The 24,482-nt window shown below is 51.9% G+C and overlaps 1 protein-coding gene across 9 annotated transcripts in view; it reads right to left on the bottom strand.

Annotated features, from left to right (window-relative positions):
* LOC124081144 (beta-adrenergic receptor kinase 2) overlaps positions 1-24,482 on the bottom strand; it is a 346,261-nt gene that overhangs the window by 290,442 nt on the left and 31,337 nt on the right. For 5 of the 9 annotated variants that reach the window (XM_046427320.1, XM_046427319.1, XM_046427318.1 and 2 more), the window contains exon 3: positions 2,959-3,032. The exons of 2 other annotated variants lie outside the window; for them this stretch is intronic. In XM_046427320.1, the coding sequence (XP_046283276.1) occupies positions 2,959-3,032 (74 nt within the window). Of the gene's footprint in view, positions 1-2,958; positions 3,033-12,249; positions 12,791-13,459; positions 13,633-24,482 lie in introns of those variants that run through there. 2 more of the 9 variants (XM_046427321.1, XM_058573584.1) reach the window with 2 other exon arrangements.

Here is a 24,482-nt window from a genome sequence, read left to right on the forward strand (position 1 = left end):
TCTCTCTTTAAAAAAAATATTTTTCTTATAAATGGGATATGACAGGGTTTTGCTTCTTTATCCATTCCGAAACCTCAAGTCTTTTACTTGGAGATTCTGGTTCATTTACATTAAATGCATTTACAGCTACGATCTTACTCTGCTTCGTTTTCAGTTTAACCTATTTTTATGTCCCCCTTGAATTCCTTTATTACCTTTCTTGATTAATCGGTCGTTTTGTTCCATTTTTCTCTTTTAACTGTTAGATGTCCACACTTTGTTTTTCTTAGCAGTTACCCTAGTGATTACAATCCCCACCCTGGACTGGTCAGTCCAACGCTAACCCTCATTTGACTACCCCTCAACCATCTCAGAACCTTAAGACACTTCAACGTCATGCACCTCTCCTGCCTTTGGTGTGACAGTCATTTTGGTCACGTGTACATTTTCACTCTGGGGAGGGGAGCCACTGTTCGGCAGTCAGCTCATTCGTGTTTACTGATGTGTTCACCCTCGTGTGCCCCCTGCTCCTCCCTCCAGAGCCACCAGGTTCACCTCCCTCCTGCCCCCAGTTCCTGTCTTCAGGGTGCTTGCTAATGCAGGCCCCCGCCGACCCATCCCCTCAGGTTTTATTTATTGAACATATTTTTATTTCACTTTCACTTTTAAAGGAGATTTTTGCTGGCTGTAGATTCTAGGTTGATCACTGGGCTGGCTTTGGTGGTTTTACAGTTATTTCTCCTCACCCATGTTGGCCTAGGTGGGCACAGCTGAAAAAATTCCCACTATGTAATAGATGATGTCATTAAAATAAGAATATAATTAGAAAATAACAACTCATATATAGAGGAGCTCTAGATTATGATTTCCAACCTATTTGATTTATTGCACCTGTGTCAATTTTGTTACACTATTCACAAAACTGAAAACTTGAGACTTAAAAGTAACATGTTTCTTCCTTGCTCTGGGCTTGGGTTGCTTTTAAGATTTTTCTCTGGATAAATGTTCATGGCCTTAAAATGGTGTGTAAAGATACATCTCCTTTGTAATTGATTCTGCTTAGCGTTTCCTAAGTTGTTTTTTTGGGGGGAGGGGGTACCAGTGATTGAACCCAGGGTCCCTCGACCCCTGAGCCCCACCCCCAGCCCTATTTTGTATTTTATTTACAGACAGGGTCTCACTGAGCTGCTAAGGGCCTTGCCTTGGCTGAGTCTGGCTTGGAACTCAGGATCCTCCTGCCTCAGCCTCCCGACCCAGTGGGATGACAAGCCTGTGCCACCCGCCACACCCGGCTCTAAGGTGTTTTTTTGTTTGTTTGTTTTAACTGTAAGAAGCTGCTTTGTATCCTTTAGTAAAACTGTCAGAATTATCTTAGTGTTGTTAGTGTTTTTCTTATAAACTGTGTATGATAGAATTTCGTTTCTTCATCCGTCTGAAAGCAGGTCTACCTCGGGGGGTTTGTCCATTTATAGTAAGGGAAAGGAGACGGAGAGCTGTGACCTTACTCTTCAGCCACCGCTTCTGCCTGTTCTCTTCTTTCCGGAACTGCGATTCCACCTGAAGCAGGCCTTGAAACAGGGCCCACCTGGCTCTAATGGTCTTACCTATTTCTTTTTTCTGTTACCTTTCTCTCTCGGCTTTGCTCGGTGTGGTCACCTGCTGACCTGCTTCCTGTCGACGGGTCGTATCGTGTGTGTAACGTCCCCGCTGCTGAACCCCGACGTTAAGTTCTAACTTCAACACTGTCCTTTCTGTCTGAGAACGGCCATTTGATTCTTCATAATAAATTCACATTGTGCTGAAATTAAACAGCCCTCCACCCCCACTGCCCGTCTTGTCCTCTATTTCTGGACCATCTTATTCACAGGAATTCTGAAGTGCCTGTCAGTTGGCCCTAGTGCCCCGCCATCTGGGGGTCTGCTTCTCCTGGTCTCTCCTCTTAGTGTGTCTATGATCTTCCTGTTTCCTGGACACTGTGACATCTTTATATGTCGTCATCTTACATCTGCACATAAAGACAGAGGTCCTCTTGGGCTCTTCCTGGGGTGGGGGAGAGGCTCATCAGCCATCATACGACCCAGCTGGGGGGGGTCTGGGTCACCATCTTTGTGGAGCCCGCCTGCCCCTGGGTGGACCCCTTCCCCGGGCATGGCCCACCGTGGGCCTCAGCAGGGCATTCTGCCTCCTCAGCACTAGAGTCAGCTTCTCCCTGCAGAAGTTCCCAGCTCAGCTCTGGGCCTCCAACCCTCAGGGATGTCTTGGGAGGGAGACTCAGCCTGGGCTTGGGGTCCTCCCGTCTCACGTGGTTGTCAGTCCAGCCAGAAACCGCTCCTGGCCCGCCTCCCAGAAGCAACCTCCTGCCACCAGGAGCCAGGGCTGAACCCTCACCTGCCCGCTGCACCCCAAGCCAAGAGCCGACCCACAGGCCTCTCCTCCCGGTCCTCCTCTTGCCTGTTCTGTGTTCAGCTCCCCCCTCCGCAGGCGAGAACGTCCTAAGCTCTGTAAGGCTGAGTGCCTTTTCAATGTGCTTCCAGAAACTTCTGCCCTCTCCCCTCAGTCCCCTGCAGGCTCACATGTGACCCAGCCTTTGTGGGGGAACCAGCTGTGTGTTTGAGGACTGTCCCAAGTCCCACCAAGTCCCTGGTTTGTTACTCCAGTTCGGAGCCCTCTGCCTCTGCTCAGAGCTCCAAAATCAGCTCCCCCAAAACCTCCAGGGCTGATACCCCAGCACCTCTAGAGGAGCCTGCTTCTCGGGGACTCGGGTCCAGCTGTTCTCTGCCCCCTGGTGCTCGAGAGCCTGAAGGAACAGGCCCGGCTCTTCCAGGTGTCCTCGGCGTCTCTGGTGAACCCCAGGCCCTGCCCGGCCCGCTGCTTTCCTGGATCTCTGCGTGTGTGAGGTGTCAGCATGGCAAGACTTTCCAAAGTACAGTTGAAATATGCTTTTGAAGTAAAAGCATCAGTAAAACGGTCACTTCTTACCTCTTCATAAAACTTCACCTGAGGGACAGCTTCATTAATTTCATTCAAACAAAAATCTTTAAATAGCAAGAAACCTAAAGGAAAAGAATAAAAATATTCAGGGTGGGGAACAATTCGAAATCTTACCCCAGAGGGTGTCTCCAAACTACTGAGTTTATCTCTCAACCTCTTCCTCCCCTGCCTTAAAAAAAAAAAAAAAACAAAAAAACAAGGAGTTCATGGGGCTGATGGCTCCCGGAGGGACGTGCTCCAGGTGGGAGCCCAGCACACTGGCTGCCTGGTGCCTTCCCTGCTCACACCCCGCCACCCGCTGTCTCAATATGCACCACGCGCAGGCTAGGGAGGACACCACTGGGCCCCTGGTCACTGCAGCCAGTAACAGGGAGGACAGACAGACGGCAGGTGCGGGCAGCAGAAGTGCAGGTGAGAGTCATCATGGGGCTGAGAGGTGACGCCCACAGAAACAGGACAAAGCCCTGTCAGGAGACAGAGGCGGTGGCCTTGCCCACCCGTCCTCCTGCTGCCCACCCCGTGCCTCCACCCGCCCCGACCCCTGGTGGGAGAGGTCCGGGTCCTCCTCCTTCCTTGGCTGCTCCTTCAGGAGCCTTGCCTCACCTTGAGAGGCAGGACCCTGTGTCCTCCTCTGGCTAGAGGACAACTGCTCAGACCTCACAGCACACCCAAGAGCCACCTCTGCTCTGAAATCGGCTCTGACGAGTCAGATGCCACCTGCCGCACAGTGTCCACCGCACAGGAGGTCAGCAAGTGTGTGCTGAGTGGATATCTGTTTCCATGACTCCGCCCACATGTGTCCACCACTCTCTAGGCACCTCTCTGACCCACCCTGCACACCTGCACCTCCAGCCTCGACAGGGGGAATGCACTCGGACGGGACAAGCAACACCAGGCCATGGAGAGCCACTGAGACCAGCAAACTCCGGAAAGCCCAAGGGACGGAAGGGCTGTTCACAGAAACGGCAGCCCCAGAAGGAACCAAAGACTCATAGAAAGTCCAAAAGGTCGGGAGGAGGTGGGCAAATGTTCCTCCCCAGGTAAGACGGACCAAGGAGCGGCTTTGATGCCGTGTTCATGGACAGGGGCCTGCGGGTGTAGGATCTGCGCCTGTGCGTCCTGCCCCACAAATTCCCCTCCGTAGTGTAGGAACAGGACCTTGAGGATGGTAAGTGCGCGAGAACTGAAGAAAAAGGCTGAATCTGCCCCGCTAAATGGCCAGGCCAGGCCTCTGAGGGCCAGGACGGCGCAGGCCCTGGGAGCACGGCCAGGCTCACCTCTGCAGGACCCTCAGTGCCTGGGCAGGGGGGGCAGGACACAGGAGGGACACCAGGCTCGGAGGGGACTCTGTAAGTGATCGTAAGTAAGGGTGATGGCTGTCTTTTCATTTTCATTCATTTCATACTCATTTCTAATGTCCCTCGTCATTTCTTCTTTGACTCCTGGGTCATTCTGAAGCAGGCTGCTTAATTTCCAAGTATAATGGGGTACTCCTCAGGTGTCTTCCACACAGTGGTTACTGCGTAACCTGGTTGTGGCCAGAGAACACAGTGTGATCTCACTTTTGAATTTACTGAAATTTGATCTGGGCCCCAAACTTGGTCTGTGCAGATGAATGCCCTTGGCACTTCTTGAAACAGTGTATTCTGCCCTCGGGGGATGCAGTGCTTCCTTAATAGGAATAGGAAGATAATAAGCAGAACCCCCTGAACCACTGGGCAGTGGCCGGTACTCGTTTATCCATCTTCAGCAAAGTGTCTCCACGTGCCCCTGAGGGTTTGCTCACCTTCTGTCCTTAGTCTCCATTTCTGTTTGTGTAACTTTTCTTCTACTTTGGGAAAACTAAAATGAGAATTTGGACTCGGATATGTTGAACATATCCAAATGCAGATGTTTACAAAACATTTAAATGACAAAAAAAAAAGAGACCACCCCCTGGGCCACAGCCTGTGGTGCCTTTGGAACCTGGGGGTGACTGTCCTCTCCAACCTGTCAGGAAGCTGGCTCCCTCTCTGCCTCCTCAGGGCTTCTTCCCTGCTGTCCCCAGCTCAGGGAGGAGTCTTCTCTGCATCCTGAACACGGATATCACGGACACTCCTTTCCCTTAAGGGGCCTCTATATCAGTTCTCTCCCTCTCTCTCCCTCTCCCTCTCTCTCTCTCTCTCTCTCTCTCTCTCTCTCTCTCTCACACACACACACACACACACACACACACATACTGCACAGCACACTTGGTGGACAGCACTTGTGACCACCAAAAGCGACCACAAGCCTCTGGTCACTTCCCTCTGTCACCTCCCACTACAGAGGAACAATCTAATGGAAAAAAGGAAGGAAGGGGGGAGGGGGGGAGGAGGGGCATTAGCAGGAGGAGGCGGGGGTGGGGGGGCAGAAAAGAAAGGCCCCCAGGGAAGGAGGGAGCGGAATGAGGTGAGGGACCCTCAGGTTCAATGTTTCCACCTGCTCCTGTCACACAGTCTCCATGGCCGAGGTGCAGAATGACCCAAGGCGTTGCCGTGACTACTGCTAGGAACTAGTGGTGTTCCTGCGTCTACACTCTACCAGCCCAGTGAGCAGGGCTCTTACAATGAAGCAGCAAGAAGAGGGAGTGGATCCCAGAGCTCCTGCTCCAGGCTAAAGCAAGTTGCCTCCCCAGCTCTGAATCCCCAGGAAGCAGGAAGCACCACTCAGCTCAGAGCCCACACCAGAGGGCAAAGGGCAAAAGTAAGGGAATCTGTCCCTCCTCCCGCTCCCCTCCCTCCCTCCCTCCCTCCCTCCTTTCTCTCCTTCTTCTTTTTCCAATAAGGAGGTTAAACCCAGGTCCAGCTTTACCCCAGCCCTTCTTTCACAAAATATATTTGTAAGACCCTGTCTCAAAACACAAAAAGGAAATACTCTGCCTAACAAGTTCACGTCATCATTGCAATTTCTCCATCTTTTGTTTATTTTATTTATTGTGGTGCTGGAGACTGAACCGGGGCCTTACACATACAAGGGGATCACTACCACTGAGCCACGTTACCAGCGCTCATTTCTCCACATTTGAAATAATAAAAATAGGGCCTCACCACCTGCCCACTGAATAACTGTGGGATGCATTTACCTGTCTCTGTACTTGAGGCGCTGTGATTTCCCAATCCTGAACACTCACTTCCTGAACATTAGTTAACTTCTTAGTGTGGACTCTAATACCCAGAAGGGCAATCCATTCCAATCTGCCACTACCGTATTTTACAAGAATTAATCCCAATAATTGCAATACTTTTAATAAAATAATCAATGAAAGCAATAGATAGACACACGTGGTTTCTATGAAAATTTTTGAAATTTGACCTCCAAAAATTATAAAGGGTGAAAGAGAAATATGGAAACACTTTGCAAGAAATACCACTCCCCTCATTTTGGCCAAGGAGGTTAAAACACTGGGAAGGAGAATCAATTGCATAACCTCTAAAATACCTTACTAGTGTGGACTGATCCTACAAAAGATTTGCAGAGTGTCACCTAGGAGCCTCATGTCGTGCACTGAAGGTGCAGTGGGGAAGACAGGTGGCATTCCCTCCTCCAGGGGTTTTAGGTCAGTGTAAGACCCACACAGCACATGTGACTGTTAAAATAATAAAGAGAAATTATATATGACACTGGGGTATATGATGAAAAAGGAAGAGGCATTTCAGATACAAGAGTCTGTGAGGACTTCCCAAGCTGTGAAATGAAGACAACCCAGCCAGCTTAGCAGAGGCTGGAACGTACAGCCTCACACCTTCTGCTCCATGTCACACTTGCGGTTTAGCCAGTGCAATAAGGTGTGAAAATAAAATAAAGGTCATGCGCATTGGAAAGGAAGGTTCAAATGGATTCCATTCACAGTCAGCCTGGTTACCTACGTGGCAAATCCTACCACAGAGAAACTACTAGAATATATATGTGTTAGAAGATGCCACAAGATATAAGGTCATGAGATAAGACTCAGTGAAATTTCTACACACAGCACATGATTTTAAAATGGGATCAGAAGGGCCTCCATTCACAGTAATACCAAAAACCCCTCAATACCTAAAGATAAATAAACGAGAGACATGTAAAATCCATTAGGCTAAAAACCACAAAATATTACTGAAATTAAAAATCTAAATAAATGGAAGCATATACTCATTCAAAAATCAGAAGACGTCAGTATTGCTTGCATGTTAATTATCTCTACGTTGATCTGTGGACTCAATGCCATTCCAATCATAGCCCCAGGAGGATGTTTAAAGACAGTAACAGGCTGATTCTAAAATTTATATGGAAATGCAGACGTGATTGAGTACCTAGAACATCCTGGGAGAGAAGAGCGGGGTTCAGTGACAGGCTCTGATTTCAAGACTCACTGGACATCCTAGAGTCAGCATGGGGGTGACACTGGTGTCGGACGAGATCAAGAAACAGAACAGGGAGTCTGGGACACACCCATATTCATAGAGTCAGTTCAAGTCTGATTAACAAACGGTGCTGGAAAAACATATCAAAATTGGGGTGGGAGGTGAAGTGAAAGGAACTGTCACTTCACTCCTCATAAAGAATTAAATTAAGGCTGCACAAGGTGGTGCACACCTATGATCCCAGCAGCTCAGGAAGCTGAGGTGGAGGATTCCAAGTTCAAAGCCAGCCTCAGCCAAAGTGAGGCCCTGAGCAACTCAGTGAGACCCTGTCTCTAAATAAAACACAAAATAGAGCTGGGATGTAGCACAGTGGTCAAGTGCCCCTGAGTTCACTCCCCGGCACCCCTCAAAATCAAATTAAGAATGATCGTGAAACAAAGTATAAAAGGCAAAAATTATAATGTCTCAGGCCACATTGAGAATATCTTCACCAGGGCTGGGGATGTGGCTCAAGCGGTAGCGCGCTCGCCTGGCATGCGTGCGGCCCGGGTTCGATCCTCAGCACCACATACAAACAAAGATGTTGTGTCCGCCGAAAACTAAAAAATAAATATTAAAATTCTCTCTCTCTCTCTAAAAAAAATAATAAAAAGGGCTGGGGTTGTGGCTCAGTGGTAGAGGTTCACCTACCATGTGTGAGGCCCTAGGTTCAATCCTCAGCACCAAATAAAGATAAATAAAAGAATATCTTCACCAGAAATATCGATGCCCAGGGTTTCTTAGGCAGGGTACAAACAGAAATGATGACTCACACGCTACCGTGATTTAGAACTTCTCATCAAATGACTCTGAGAAGGGACCAGCCAAACCTACGTCAGAAAATGGCCTTATTTACAGACATTCAGACAAACAAGACCCCTGCAAGTTGATTTTTAAAAGAGAAACCATCCAACAAGAACTGGGCAGAGGCTGAGCACCCTATGGGGAGAGATGGAGCGGTGACATTTCCTCCTCCAGAGAGCGTGGCAGGAGGGAGGGTCTTGGTGGCCCGTGATGAAAGCCAGCGGGAGCTGCCACCCAACGCATGCAGAAGCGCTAGGGGCAGAGCTCCGGGAGTGCAGGGTTGCCCCCCCCCACCGTGAAGGTCCCCCCGAGGTGCTGGCTGGTGGCCCAGGGAGCAGGGCAGGGCAGGGCAGGTGAGGAGGCCGCAGCGTGCAGAGCAGCTGTGACCACGCACCGGCTGCAGAAGCCGCCCGTCATCACCGTGGCGTGCAGGGACACGCGGTCGGGAGTGTGAGTGGTGGGACTTCCCACCGCGGCAGCTGGGTTTCAGGAGGGCAGGGAGGGCAGGAAAGACCCTGTGAGGCCCTCACTTCCTCTTGCGGCTGTGACGGCTTAGATGAGGTGGCCCCCGAAGCTCATGGTAAGACAGCAAGAAGGTTCAGAGGAGAGATGAGGGGACATAGGTGGCCTCCACCCCATCAGGGAACCAAGCCCCATGGGACTGACTGAGGGGTGACCGGAGGCCGGTGGGGTGTGGCTGGAGGAGGTGGGGTTGGGGCGTGGCCTTGGGGTACATAGCTGTACCTGGCCAGTGACCCCCCCCACTCTGCTTCTCATCTCCTGTGAGCTGCTTCCTCCGCCACACCCTTCTCCGTGATGTTCTGCCTCACCTCCAGCCCTGAGCAATGGAACGGCCTCCTAGGGACAGAGACCTCTGAAACCGTGAGCCTCTGAATAAACCTCTTCTCCCTACAATTGTGTGGGTTGGGTCCTTCAGTCACAGTAGCGAAAAAGGTGACTAAAACAAGAGCAAAGGACTCAGTGCTCTCAGGTGTAGGAAGCATCATTATATGTCCCTCAGGCAGACAGGTGACCTTGTCTTAGTCTTTATTTGATGCTAATTATGGTATAAAGAGATGCAGGGGAGTGCCAAGTTGACTCAAGTAGACTTGTAGTGGTCGATTTTAACATGGAGGGTGTTTGGGGACGACATTAGCATTTAAATCAGTAAACTTTAGGTAAGCAGATGGCTCAGGTAGGGGTGGGCCGCATCCAATCAGTTGAAGGCCTGAAGAGAACAGAAGGTCCAGGATCCCCTGGCCAGGGGCATCCCCACCAGGCGCCTTCAGACTCCCTTGTTCCCCTGGCCTCCAGCCTGCTGGCCTCGCTGTGGATTCAGACTGCCAGTCTCCATGGTCACGTGAGCCAGTTCTTTGGATTAAATACACACACACACGGTGTGGTTCTATATTTTTGGACAACTCTAATGCAGCTTCTGAACAGGCTGGGAAAATAATCAAAAGCTTCTTACAAAGTCAAACACAACCCAGAACCCAGTGATTCCTCTATTAGGTATTTACCTGGAAACATGTTTCTGGGTGGCCTTGTGCATGAATCTCCATAGCATCTTATTCATAATTTATTTAAAATGGTCCAAATTCTATAGATAGGAAAATAAGGTGCGGTATTTTCACAAAATGGAAAACTATCCAGCAATCAGATAAATGACCCAGAAGCTTGGGCCTGGCAGCCAGGGGTCCCCAGAAGCAGGCCACACAGACACGTGCCCACACCTCCAGACACAGGAGGAGACGACACAGGAATCCACTTGAGCATCCTGGAGCCCGGGAAGTCCCTGGACGAGCTGTCCGCAGGTGGGAAAAGCAGGGCCTCAGTGGGGGACAGTCTGTGTCTGGTGGGCTGAGACCCAGGATGTGCCTGCTGGTCATATCCTGGGGTCCCAAGGCCTGAGAACCAGGAGTTCCGATGTCCAAGGACAGCAGGAGGTGGACACCTGCTCAGGAGACAGAGTCTGCCCTGGCTTCACCTGTGCCAGTCCAGCAGACGCACAGTGGATGGCCTGGTGCCCACCCACAGTGGTGACCGCAATCTCTTCACTCAGTCCACTTTCAGACGCTGATCTCCAGACGCAAAGTCACGGACACACCTAGACCAGTGCTTCACCAGCGACCTGGGTACCGCTCAAACCAGCCACACCCACGCGGCAAACCAGCCCTCAGAGTAAGTGTGTGCCAGACACCCCGCCGGGCGAGTGTGCCCCACATCAAGGGAAGCACACTGTCAGTTCCCTCCGTACAAAATGCCGGAGCAGGAAAGCTGCAGTTTAAGAAGTCAGGAAGATTCTCGGCCCTGAGAGCTACCTGAGAGGCGGCGCGAGGGAACTTTTGGGGGGTGAAAATCTTCTGTCTTCCCAGAGGGGAGGGGTCTCTGGGGTTGACGTATTTATCACAGTTAAACTGTGGGTGACACTGTGCGCCAATCCCCTTTGAAAAGAATGGAACCCATGTGACCTCCAGCCAGTGGGTTGCAGTGCCAGGAGGCCACGCTTCTGACGCCACTCTGCTGGGGCCCACTTGGAGGACAGAGGACAAGGGGAGGGACCAGGAGGCTTGCTGGAGCATCTGTGTGAACATACTGCTGTAAGCAGGGTGGACAGATGGACCGACAGAAGGACAGATACGCACAAACACACTCCTTTGCTATCTCCACTAAAGGACAGAGAAGAAATGACACAGTCACAGGCAATGACTCCAGTGACCAAGAGCTTCTGAACACCCAGGTCTCTACACGCCATTCTCCGTCCAGGGGACCGGGAGGGAGAGCCGACAGCCAGGAGGGAAGAAGGGGCCGACACAGGGTGCCCCAAAGAAGTCACTCAGATCACAGGAAAGCACCCGCAGGCACAAGAGCCAGCCTGAGGGCTCCTCCCAGACCAAACCAGGACAACCAGAGGACGGGGCTGGCGCTGAGGCACGGCAGGGAGCCCCACACGGAGGAACAATGACAATCAGAGTGATAAAGTAGAGGATGGGAGCCGGGTTACGACCCATTCCCTGAATTAAGGAGTCGGGAAAGCTGCTTCTTACAGCCAAACCACACCCCAAAATCAGAAGAGAGGACGCAGTCAGACCACCTGTGGGTGCCCATAGGGGACAGGGAAAGTCTGATGAGGAACAAAATACAGTTATGTGATGTCAGAATTAAATCCTGCAAAATGTGCAAAGTCACAATGAGCACTCAAAACCCACCTGAAGGAAATGTCCAGAACCGACAATCACCAACACTGAGCCTGCGAGCTGAGCGACACAGGGAACAGCCAGTGTGTCACCAGGAACAGCCAGCATGTCACTGGGAACACCCCCGTGTGTCACCGAGAAGCAAACCGCGTACAGAGATGGTTGGCAGAACAGCGCCGTTGACAAAGGCTGGTCAAGAGACCCAACAAGTCTGAAGACTCAGGACTACGTGCAGGCATGATCCTGGACCCGGAAAATGGCAGGGAGCAGTGGCACTGGAGACCACCTCTGGGACGGACCCTGGGTCAGAAAGCAGCGTCTCATTTCCTGATTTTGAACACTACTGTGGTCGTCTAAGACAATGACCTTGTTCTTAGGAAATACAGACTTAGCTGAGCCTGGTGGTGCACATCTGTCATCCCAGTGGCTCAGGCAAGTTCCAAGCCAGCCTCAGCAACAGTGAGGCCCTAAGCAGCCCAGTGAGACCCTGTCTCGAAAATATAAAGAGGGCTGGGGACGTGGCTCGGTGGTCGAGGGCCCCTGAGTTCAATCCCCAGTAGGAAAAAAGACAGACAGAAATACAGACTTAAATACATAGTGGTCAGGAGGTTGTGGTGTCCCCAAGATACCCCAAGAGATTCAGAGAGAATGTTAAGAACAGATAAATCGCAGGAAGCGAAGTGGGGAGGGGGTGCTGGTGTGAGGCGCTCCCGGGGTCCAGCACCCTTGCGCTGGCCACTTGGCTACCTGTGGGTTTGAAACTACATCAGAATACAAAGGCACAGTCAGAAAGGTGCAATCATAAAAATGACTAATGGCTCAGGCCTACACAATGATTGGGAAAAGAGTTGTCGTGCTAGTGAAAAACAACCGACCTCTGACTGTGAGCAATGAGACTGCATGTGATGAATGACAGATGTGACTGCTGTCAACTTGGCTTTGCTGGGGTGTAGTGGATCACAGTCAGGTGTCTAGGGGTGCTCGGCGTTTCCACCACCCTGGAGCCGGGGTTGGCACGGCTCCTCCTCAGGCGCACAGCTGTCTGGGGTCCCTCTGTTTCTCTGCAGTCTGTGGTTTGCAGCCGGCTGAGCGCGAGCACCAGTCTCCAATCTCCAGGAACCCCCCACCTGCAGCACCTCAAGCGCCGCCTCACGGGGACAGGGGGGACACGGCACCGCGGCACAGGCTGTGGCTCAGCTCTGAGCCCGCAGCGTTTCACAGCTGACCTTGCGCGTTGACGTCCCACGTGGACAAATTCACAAAATGCGCCTCTAGTTTCTCTCGCGGGAGTACTTTTTTTTTTTCTCCAAGTTTAAAAGAAGAAAGCCTTGGATTAATTTACAGAATTTCCTCAACTCTAAGATTCTACTTCTCTAAATATAATAAAATTAATCGAATTATAAAGTCATGGTCATCCTGGGGTAGAGAGGGAAGACTAGATGGACAGAGGCAAGCCGCCTAGGGGAGGTCTGGAGGTCACCCGGACAGACAGGGGACATCAACATAGCAGTCCAAGAGCAAAAATTAAATTACCCAAAGAGCAGATGGTGACTGCCCACCACAATTATGCTGTGTGGAAAAATAAAAAGGCCTCATAATCCAATTATTTTAAGGCAATTTTTATAAACTTTTGAAAGTTGGTCCAAAAGCACTAAAAGTACAACAGGAAAAATGAATTACTTAAATACTGTATTGACATAGTAGAATCAACATCTTTTTTAATTGAGAAATGATGGAATCAAAAGAGCCCTATGTCTAATTTCAGAAATCAACTAACTAGATATATTCATTGGTATGTTTTTTTGCGTACCACTATTGGTGAATTATTTCTCTGTATTAGCAATGAAAAATGGGAAATTTAAATATGAACAACAGCAAAATTTATACTAGCACCAAAAAATTACAACATTCAGGAAGAAATCCGACCCGATATGTGTGTTATTTGCATGATAAAAATTACAAAATACCGAGCTGGGGCTGGGGCTCAGTGCTCACCTGGCACGTGTGAGGCACTGGGTGCCATCCTCAGCACCACATAAAAATAAAATAAAATTTAAAAAAATAAAATAAAGGTAAGAAACTTACAAAATACTGATGAACAAATTCAAAAGATCCAAATAAATGAAGAGAAGACCATGTTCGTGGATTGGAAGACTCAGTGTTGTAAGGTGTTGCTTCTCCCCAGATCTAGCTACGGACTTAGCACAATCCCAGTCAGAAATCCAATAGCAATTTTTGTCGCAGTCAATGAACCGATTCTAAAATGTATATGAAGAAAAGCAAAGAAATGAGAAAATAACTTTCTGAAAAAAGAAGACCAAAGTTAGAGGTTCACGCTGTGTGGTTTCAAGGCAGCAGGCTGTGGAGAAAGGAGGAGCCCACAGAGTGGATCAGAAGAGATGCCAGAGGAGGTGCTCAGGCACGAGGCCGGTGGGTTCTTCACCAAGGTGCAGAAGGGATTTAAGGAGAGGAAAGTCTTTCCAGGAAATGGTGCTGGACATACATCCAGGTGTAAAAACAGGCAGCCTCTACAAAAACAAACCTCAGGCTGGATGTCCCTCCCTAAACCACAACCTCTGCAGAAAGAAAACCCACAGGAACTGAGCACAGTGGCACACATCTGTAATCTCAGAGGCTCGGAGGCTGAGACAGGAGGATCGCGAGTTCAAAGCCAGCCTCAGCAAAAGCAAGGCCCTAAGCACCTCAGTGAGACCCTGTCTCTAAATGAAATACAAAATAGGGCTGGGGGTGGGGCTCAGTGGTCGAGTGCCCCTGAGTTCAATCCCCAGTACCCACCCCCTCCCAGAAAAAACACACACACACACAGGAAAATCTCTCCAACCCTGGGGTGAGCAAAACCCACTAAGATCCCATGTGATCTACCAAAGAAAAAATGGACAGATTGAACGTCCTTACACTAGAAATGTCTGGTTAAGAAATTGCAAAGACAAGCCTCCTATATGGAATGTTTGCACCACGTATGTCTGATGAAGGACCTGCATCCAAAATGCATGAAGAACTATCAAAACTCAAAAATAACAGCCCAAATAGTCCACTCTAAAACTTGATGTTAGGCATAAGACTTGAGCACTTCACCCAAGAAGGTATATAGAAGTCAAATACGCACAGGAAAGGGTGCCCACCCTCAGGAGTGACTAGGAAAATGCAAACTCGGACCCCAGTGAGATGCCGCTATCCTTAGAAGAAAAGCAAAACAAATAGCAAAATCCCCCGGTGCCGCCCAGGCTGCAGAGCAACTGGAAATCCCACCACTGCCACTGCCAAGGTGACCCTGCGGCCTCTTTGGGAAGCCTCTTTAAGTTAGGTGCACGTTTGTCCTTGACCCAAGAGCCTCAGACTCAGGTATTTACCCAGAAGAAGTGCAGACGCACACCCTGCAGTCACACAGCAGTGCAGTACAGAGGATGAGCCCGGGGTCACCCAAGCACACCCCCCCAAACTGGGACCAACTCCCTGCCCCTCAGCGGGTGAGCAAGCCGTGTACCCGCCTTGAGGAAGCGCCTCCTGCCCTGCAGAAAGTTATGAGCGAGGAAACCAGCAACTCACTAGTCCCACACACCTGGCTGGGCACTCCTGACCCACCTCCCATGGGCGACTGGCCCTGTTTCCCGAGTCCCAACAGGGTGAGCACGGTCCAGGGCGCAGTTAGTCCGCTATGTTGGTCTCCTCCTGCAGCCTTGGGTACGTCCTCGCTGAACTCTACTTATCAGCCAGAGCCATAGCTCTATTTAAAAATGTCTACGTGACACACGATAATTGTGTAGGTACGAGAGCTTTCACTTCTTAGAACTGTGGAGGAAGAAAAATTCATGAAAGAAAGGCCATTAGGAAGGCCATGAATAGGTACCCGGCCTTCTGACTCTGTCACTCCTGCTGTCCTGGTTAATCCACACACACGTTCTCCTGAAGTGTCAACAAAACATTCTGACATCAATTAATGGGATCAGTCATTGAGATAATGGAGAGATTTGGGGCCCTGATTATTAAGAGTCCAAAAAAACAAGAGGGCAATGGTGAAGCACGTGGCCAGGTGGCCATGTGTCCAGCGCTCCAAGTGACCACTCTTCACCAAACACAGACAGAGAAAATGGACTAGGGGAGACCTGCGAGAACCCCGCAACAAGAAGGTGCCCTCTGAGCCCTTCGCTGGCTGGGTGCTTTTCCGCTCTTCAGGACGACTTTACTGCGCGTGGGTACAAAAGTGAGACTCCTAGCCTGGCCACAGGCAGACACTGGGCAGGATGCAGTCAGTTCTTTTACTTGTCCCAGTCGTGTGCACAGCCAACAGTGAAAGGACATTGGCAATAGAGACAGATCTAAAATGACCCATGATGAAACAGAACCATTATCAAACACCTCCCCAGGGACTTCTCTAAGGACCAAGACGACCATGGCATATGAAGTTGGGGCCTCTGTGCACATGGCAGACCAAAGGTGACCAGGGCAGAAAGGGGCAGGGCCAGGATCTCCAGGAGAAGACTCGGGCAGGGCCAGCCATCAGACACGGTGTCCGCCCCGTGACAACTCTCGAGCCGTGAACTCGGGTGCCAACACCCTCCTGTTGGGCGCGTTGCCTTTCAGTGCAAGTTTACTGAAATCAGGAGACTCTGTCTGTGGCGTGTTGCTGCAAGCTCAAGCCCTGGGGCTCGCAAGCGGCTGTGATCTCACTGGAGACCCCCACAGGTGTGCTCGGTGGCCTTGCGGTGAGTGCTGACTTCCTTTTGTAGGGAGAGAGGCTGATGACCCTCCAGGGGCATCACTTCCCGGCCTCTGGGTCCCCAGCCACTTGGCCAGTCCCCTCCTAAATCACCCTCAGGCTGCTGCCAGATCTGACCAGGCCCTGCCCCTGCTTTTAAGCTTTTCCTTGGTGCCCAGAGGACAGCAGAAGGCACCACAGCCCACACCTGGCCCTGCCCCCCCAAAAGGAATGCAGAGGCCCTGTCCCCACGAGCCACCTGGTCAGGTTCAATGCAGAGGCCCCCGTGCCCTAGCACCGTGTCTACACACCACGTCCACACGCTCAGTCCCCTCCCCAGGCTAAGGGCCTGGTCCCTCACCGGTGTCCCCAAGGCCCTGGGTTCTTCCCATCTTCCAGTCATTGTCCCATGTTATTGCAACACTTTATTTCACGAGCAGATGGTGTGGTGACGAATTCTAAATACACACCACAAGGTATCGAGTGACAAGGATCCTCCCCTGCCTTCCAGTCACCCTCCAGGCAGCCCTGTCCCTGCTCCTGCCCCTCTGTGGGGCGTGTGTGTGGCGGAGTCTGCACCAGTTTCCCACAGCCACACTGGGTAAGTGAGCCGGGGGTGGGGCCCAAAAGACCGTCAATATAGATAATTGATAACGAGATCCAATCGCGAAGGTGGGGCTGCTTGGAAAGAAAGTCACAAGCTGCCCCCACCCAACCTGTTGCTAAGGTAACCTGCCTCCCCAATGGCCCCTCCCTGCAGGGAGTCCTGACAGTTAAGTGACACCTTGGGTTGTTACCTGCTGCCTGGGTCACTCCACCCTCAGTCCTCTCCCTGCCCATTTGGCCCTCACCTTTTGGCTCACTCCGGCCACTGAGCAGGTAAGAAGGATGAGGGCGGGTGATAGAGGGCAGAAGGACAAAGACAACCTAAGCTGTAGAAAAGGGTCAGGAAGCCCCCACGTCCCTGGACACCTGCTGCGGCCCCTTCTGCGTCCCGGGAAGCCCGTTATTGTTCTTTAGATAAATTTGCTTCCTCTGCCCGCCTCCCGTGTCTCTGGCGCTGAATCTTCACATCTGAGAAATGGAACTAACTGTCTGTACCAGGAGGACTGCAGGAGCCCTGCTTCCCAGGGCCCATGCCCCGTCCACCTGGTGTCCACACACCACCCACAAAGTGGCCATGTGGTGTCCATGCACTGTCCACGTACCGCCCACGCCACCCCTGAGTCCCATCACTGCTGAGATCTCTCCAGGCCCTCTCGGCTGTCATGGATCCCTGCGGTGGCTGATGTCAGCCCATCCCAGGGGCAGCTCAGTGTACAGACTGACCCACGATGTGCACTTGGGTTGCTTCACAGACTGTTTTTACGAAATCGCTGCAACGTACAACCCTGTGCACGTCGTGGCTCGTGTGTTCCAGGACTCCCGCGAGACCTCGAGGGGGGCTTCTTTGTCCCAGGTCCCATGAACACCCTATTATTGGCACAGCCCGAGCACGGGGACCCTGGTGCGCGAGACCTGCTTGCCCCCGGCCCCCTGCAGCGGGTTGCTGGCCTGCCTTCAGGCCCACAGCCACCCCCGAGTGTCTCCTCTGAATCTTTTCTTGCCAATTTGAGACACTGAGACACTTTGATCGGGATCCTCCCGTTTGAGCCCCCGCTCTTCCTCCTCTACGCCCACCCTCCTGCAGCCCTGGCCCCTGGCTACCTGCCTGTGGTCTCCTGCTCACACCTGTCCAGGGCTCTTGGTTGCCAGCCAGCAGTGCTGCTCCTGGGCCCCTTCTAGCTCCCCACCTCTCAGCTGCTCCCCACCTCTCACCCTGGCCCCCACTGGGTGACCTCTGTGGTCCCTCTCTGGCTCACTGTCCTGTCCCTGGGGCTGATGGAAAGACCTCTAGCATTTCCCCTGCTTGGCATGCTCGGCCTCTGGAATGGACAGCTCAGAGCACGCTGAGGAAGGGGCCCCTCTTCCAGTGCGGCGCGTGGCCCTGCTTCCTGATGTGCCCCTCCCTAGGCCACAGGCCGCGAGAGGAACGGGCTCTCTCCTGTTGGTTTCTCCTGCTGACCACAGCCCCATGCTGGGACTCACGCAGCTCAGCACGTGCTTGGCTAATGTGCTAGGGGAAGGGCCGTGTGGCTTGTGGGACACCGCAGAGGGTTTCAGAAGAAGAGAGGTGCACCCTGGACTTGCTGAGGTGGTGGACCCCGGAGGGCCAGGAGAGGGAGGGAGGAGCGAGTGCACAGAGCAGGAAGTTCAAGTTCCTGCAGGGAGGCGGCCAAGGTAGGCCTGTCACCCTGGGTGGCTGTGCGGGAGGCCTGGACCTCGGCCAGCAGGCCCAGGGGCTCGGGCGTCTGTCAGTTACACAATACTTCATGTTTACTGAAAGCTTCCAAGTGCCAAAAAGCCTGCTGGGGATGGTTTTAAAATGAGTGGCAACTGTTTTGCAAAAAGCAAAAACCCACCTCTCTAATGCAGAGCTGAGGACTGCAGAGCAGGGACCCTTCCTCCTAAACAACAGGCCCTGTGCAGAGCGGAAAGTCAGTATTGTGACTCTGTTCCCCTTCTCCTGCCCCAGGGCACTCTGCAATATGACACTCCTGTGTCCTGTGTCATCAAGCCTATCCCCAGATGGCCCTTGCACCCTGTCCCCTTCCCTGACTCAACCTAAAACAGGCAGTGTTGACGCCTACAGACCAACAGTGCCTGTTCACTGCCACCCTGCAGGTTCCATTAGACCCTGAGGGGGCTGCTACTCCATGACCCGTCACTCTGCCCAGCCCTCAGTGATGTTCACCTGTCACTCATCCCAAAAGACAGCATGGTTCCCATGACAGGAAGACAGAGGATCTCCCCTGTGTGGACTAGTACATCACACAACAGTCGTCACACTAAGAAAATAACCATTGAATATGCAAATGGCTCTGGACAGTAAGTGCTATAAATAAGGGTTTTATACTAAGGTTGGAATCATTTTGCACTTGTTATGGTTTGGATGTGAGGTGTCCCCCAAAAGCTCACGTGTGAGACAGTGCAAGAAGGTTTGCAGGAGAAATGATTGGGTTGGGAGTGTCTTAACCTAATGGGTGAATTGATCCTGATGGGATTAACTGAGTGGTAACTGGAGGCCGGTGGGCGTGGCTGGGGCAGGTGGGCGTGGCTGCAGGCCGGGGCTGGCTGGGGGCGTGGCCTTGCATTTGTGTCTGGAGGGCGGAGCCTCCCTCTGCTTCATGATCACCAGGTGAGCTGCTTCCCCCTGCCACACTCTTCCGCCTTGATGTCCTGTCTCACCTCAAGCCCCAGGAATGGCGCTGGCCTACTATGGACAAAGACCTCTGAAATCAGAGCCCTCAAAACCACTTTTCCTCCTGTACGTTGTGCTGGTGGGGACTTTCAGTCTCGGCAGCTAAGTAGCTGACTAGCACAGCCCTGAAACAGAAAATGAACATAAAGAGCAATTCCTCTGGCACAGAAGGTGCTGGACACTTCAGAATCATGGCGAAGAAACCGCACAAGAGACCCTCTGTAGTCACACAGAACCCAAGCTCCAGTGGGGAGACCACGCTGAGAGGAGCCTGGCAGCGTCCGCCTTCCCCACTAGTGCCCGGTGAGCCCAGGGAGTAGGAACGCTCCCCAGGGCCTGTGCAGGGGCACCTCAGACACCACCAGAGGTGCTCAAGTCCCTGGTGTGAAAACACATGGACCAGGGTTGGCACAGAAGCCACGAGTCTCTGGAGGACTCACAGCACCTGGCGCAAGGCTAATGCCATTACTGGCTGTGACACCATGCTGTCCAGGGGGTGATGACAAGGAGAAGCTTGCACTTGGCTCTGGTGATCTCAACTACAGAGATGGTGGCCCTGGACCCTGCAGGGGAGGCTCAGGACAAGGTCAGAACATGAGCAGGGTGTGATAAAACTGTCCCCAGATTCCCATGGGACGGCAGAAGAGGACCGGAGACAGAAACTCGGGTGGGAAGGTGCTGAGCAATCTAGGCAGGAGCCAAGGTGGCAGAGGGGGCCATGACAGGGCAGAGTGACGGAGAGAGAGGTGGCAACGAGGTGGCAGCGCTTGGAAGGCTGGTGGCATGGATATTGCTGGCCCCTTTTGGCCAAATTTATTGTGATATTCAGAAACAAAAAGCGGAGCAGAAAGATTTGAAGAACTTGAAAGGCAGGAGGGAAACTGGGAAGTTGCAGTTGTTTGAGACACTACTGCCACACTGAAGGAATGCTGAAGACTGCCCAGGGACAATAAGGAAGATGGCCTGAGGGCACCTCAGGAGCTGACCACACCCCCCAGCTCCAGGAAGTAAAGGTCAACATTCCCCTGAGAAGAGGCAGGGCACCTTCCTGCACAGGGGCCTGGGAAGTTCTTTCAACTGCTCAGCCACCCAGACACTCAGAGGCTGCTGCAGCCAGGGTCCCCGGGGGCTCGGCCACTGCTCCAGATGGCCGCAGACCCTTGTTCTGCAGGATTTCACAGGAAGCCTGGGAGGCCAGGCCAAAAGGGCAGCAGGGTCGGAGTCCCCAAGAGAATTTTTGACAGTCTGTTACCAGGACCAGGAAGGACATGGCACAAAGGCAAAAGGTCAGCTCCTCAAAGTGACAACAGTCCTGCTGTGCGCACCATCACAGGGGACCCGCCATTCTTATGCCGAGGAGGAGGGAGGGACTGAGTTCTCAACAAGCCTCTGCAGCTTTAGTCCCAACCACCCAAACGGAAACAACAGGGTGTCCGTGACCAGGTGAACCGTGGCGCGTCCACACAGAGGAACGCTGTCCAGCATCGAGAGGGGCAGCATCCCCACCGCGTAGTCGCACAGTGGACCTCCAGGACACCGAGCTCCGTCAGACAAGCCAGGCACGAAGGAGTGTGTCCAGCCCGTCTGGGTGAAGTTCTGGAAAGGGCACACGGAACCCGTGGAGGCTGAACGTAGGTCCAGGCTGCCCGGCTGGGCAAGGTGATGCCAAGGGCCAGGTCCAGGCTGCCCGGCTGGGCAAGGTGATGCCAAGGGCCAGAGCGTGCTTTGTAAAGGGCGCCGACGGCCGGAAGGAGCACAGGGGTGGACACTCGGCCTCTGTTCCCCACACCCATGCCCCTTGCTGTTTGCATGTGGGCCCATAAGGTTGCTCGAAGGCACATACCAGCGCAGTCCCCACTGAGCCTGAGGACACTGAGCCCACCCTCCACACACACCCTGCCCGCCACCTCTGCGTGGACATGAGACAACAGCACATCCCGTGGGCTCCACCTTCGCAATCTGGGATGCAAGGACTTCTCCCCATCCCTAGCCACTCCCTGGTCCAAAAGCTGGCCTCACCTCTCAGGGCCTCCCCCACCACCCCCTCCCCATGCTTCCATAGCAGCCAAACTGACCCTTGACCCTTGACCCACATTGTACTGCCCCAGGGCTCACACTGTCCTAAGTCTTCACTCCCAGGGACAGACAGACCTCCCACCTCTGCCCACCTAGCTCCTAGCATCCTCACCCCCCAGCCCCTGCCTCAGGGTCTGGGCCTTGCTGACGGCTCCCCCTGGACACAGCACCCAGAAAAACACAGGGGGCTGGCTCCTCACCTCCCACCCGGGTCTTTGGTCTGTGGTTCTTTCCAAGGTTTACTGCGGACTGCAGCACCCCCGCCCCCACACCTCTCCAGGCTGTGCGGTTCTCCAAACATGAGTCCCAGTGGGGACAGAATATATTTGCTGGTCTCACACCACCCCACCCCCAACACACACTTTGTTCCCTGAGGCTTTTCTGGCGCCTGGGGTAAGGCATGGCAGAGTTCTAGCACAATCCACAATCACTCCTCCCCACTCCCCAGCTTGGGCTTTGACTGGAAGTAGAAAGGCCAAGACAAATCAAGAAGATGTACCAAACCTTCAGAAAAGGTATTTGCAAAAGAGCCAAAGTCAGTGGTATTTTAAGACACCTTGAACTGCCACCTGGAACATGAGAACCCAGGGAGGACCTCAAAGGACACAGCTGGTGGATGGCTTCCCAGGCAGGGGTGTCCCGTGGCTGCTCAACATTCTCCAGCAGTAGAGAGGGGCTAACATTACTAGAGCATATGCATTTTTTCCTAAAATACGTGCCCCTGGCAGGCAGAGTGTCAAAATCCTGTGCAGAGGCAGAGGCCAGCCAATGTGCCAGGCTCGTCCCTTGGCCAAAGAGCTGGTCCCCACATTCACCTTGGGGTTTAAATTCATGCCTTAGAAAAATGACCAGCAGCCCCGACCATGCACCTCAGGGGTCCCTGGGCTGTTGAGGTCTGGGGTTTTGCAAACACACTTGGTGTCCGTCTTTGGCAGGGTGGCCTGGCAGGCGACGGGAGCGTTCTACAGCCTGATGCTAAGACTTCTCCATGAGCATTTTTGTTTGATGAGGCATTTCCCAGTGAAGGTCTCAGAGCATATTTGATGATGAATGACTCTTGCAACAAAGTAGACAAGCTGTGAGGATCCCTGCACACCGCCCCAGACCCTGGGTTTTAGGATGCTATATTTTGGGTGGGAACTGCACCGTTCATGCTATTGGAAGGAAGGGCGGAAGTCCACAGTGAGCTAATCTCCAAGTTAACCTTTTCAGGTTATAGACAAGGAAGGCACATAACTTCTACTCCAGGATGACCTCCAGCCCTGGCTCTGCCTCCTGGGAGTGACGTGAGCCTGGTCTCATTATCTAGTGGCAAAGAAACACTCAGCATGGTGGTCAGTGCACGGGGAGCCATCGGTGTCCTAAGCTAACACAACTCCTACCAATCATGTAATCCAAGCAGCCCAGAAAAAATTAATAGCAAAGTTGTGAAAGATAACCTAGATCTGCCAGCCCACGGGTGCAGGCTGCAGCGGCCATCTGCCGGTATTCCTGTGGCTCGAAGTGATTGGCGGGTAGGCGTGCAAGGATTGTGTTACACCAACAAGATGTACCTTCTCTGAATTTTTATTTTTTCTGGAAATGATCATTATGGCTGCTTTTAGAACTTGCATAATGAATTGAAGAAAGAAAAAAAAAAAAAGACGACCAAGTTTTCTCATCGTACTGGTGCAGCCTTTTTATCCTGTTCTATCCTTCTTGCCCCAAACCTCTCTGATGTCCCACATTTTCCAAAATACAGAGGCTGCAGCTCAGGGCAGGTGGCACCTCCCAGTTTGTGCAGACACCAGCGTCTTTCTTCTCTGGGCGGCAGTTTTGTCTCAGGAGCCCCAGTGGACACTGTGCAGAACCCGTGACCTTGAATGACCTTGGTTTCCCCTGTGACCTGCTGCCTCCTGCGGTCCCCGCCTCTCAGCTGACAATCCAGTCCACCATGCTCAGCCCAGGGCTCATTCCCCATCAGAGGGCTCTCCTGCCTCTCTAACCCTTTCCCTCACTGGGAGTCCCAGGAGCCATGGATAATTGATGGCCGCTTCTTTTTCTCCTGGAGAGGCTGGTGGCTCTGAGCCAGAGAAGGTCTCACAGATAAGAGAGGGCGGGAGCCTGGGGCATTTGTCAGGGGAAGGCCCTTCCCTGTGACAGAAGCAAACACTTCCACACAAAGTAGAAACAAAAGGAAAAAAACAGTTCCCAGGTTCAGATTTCCCTCTGGAAGGCCCCAGGCCGAGGGTTCACTTGCTGCAGTTGATCCCCAGCCTTTGGGTAGGAAGCTGCCCAGTTATAAATGTTTTCAGATTCTGCCCGTGTTCTGTTCTAAAGTACAAAACACTACACTCAATAATTTTGTGAAATATAAAACAGATTGGCAGCTTTGTCCCTTGAAACTGACAAGGAATCGAAAAATGTTCTGCTTGGGTTTCTTAGTATTTTTGAGGTTTAGTGTACATTTTTAACAGTAAGTACCTATGATGTATTGGTGTCCACCTTTATTTCTCCAGGGACTGCTCATTGGTAAAACTTAAATTACTGACCTTGTAAGGCAGTAATTTAAGTTTTACCAACGTATTCTTTTTTTAATCATAAGACATAAACTCTTGTCTTCAAAGCCCATGGCAAATATAATACTTATGCCTTGGCCCCAAAGAACCAAATATAATTGATGCATTCTGTCCAGGTAAATGTTCTTTAAAATCATACCAAAGATGGACTGACACCAATTAAAAAAAAAAAAGTTAAGAAATGAAAAGTAAAAAAATTGAGAAGAATAAAAGAAACCAGATAGGAAAGAAGTAAGACTGATTTTATTCAAACAAAATATAGAAAATTCTATGGAACACACTCCCGCAAATACACACAGAGAGAACTTTCTAGAACTAATAAGCCAGTTCAGGAAGATCACTGGATTCAAGATTGCTTCTACAAAAATTCATTCCATTTCCTTGTCATAGCAATGAGCAGTCAAAAAGAAAACTAGGAAATAGTCCCACTTCCAGCAGCATCAAAAAGATTCAGAT

Source organism: Marmota monax, unplaced genomic scaffold (assembly GCF_021218885.2).
Source record: "Marmota monax isolate L192 unplaced genomic scaffold, Marmota_monax_Labrador192_F-V1.1 WCK01_AAM20220418_F8-fsc00177, whole genome shotgun sequence".
In the NCBI taxonomy this organism is placed as follows: Eukaryota; Metazoa; Chordata; class Mammalia; order Rodentia; family Sciuridae; genus Marmota; species Marmota monax.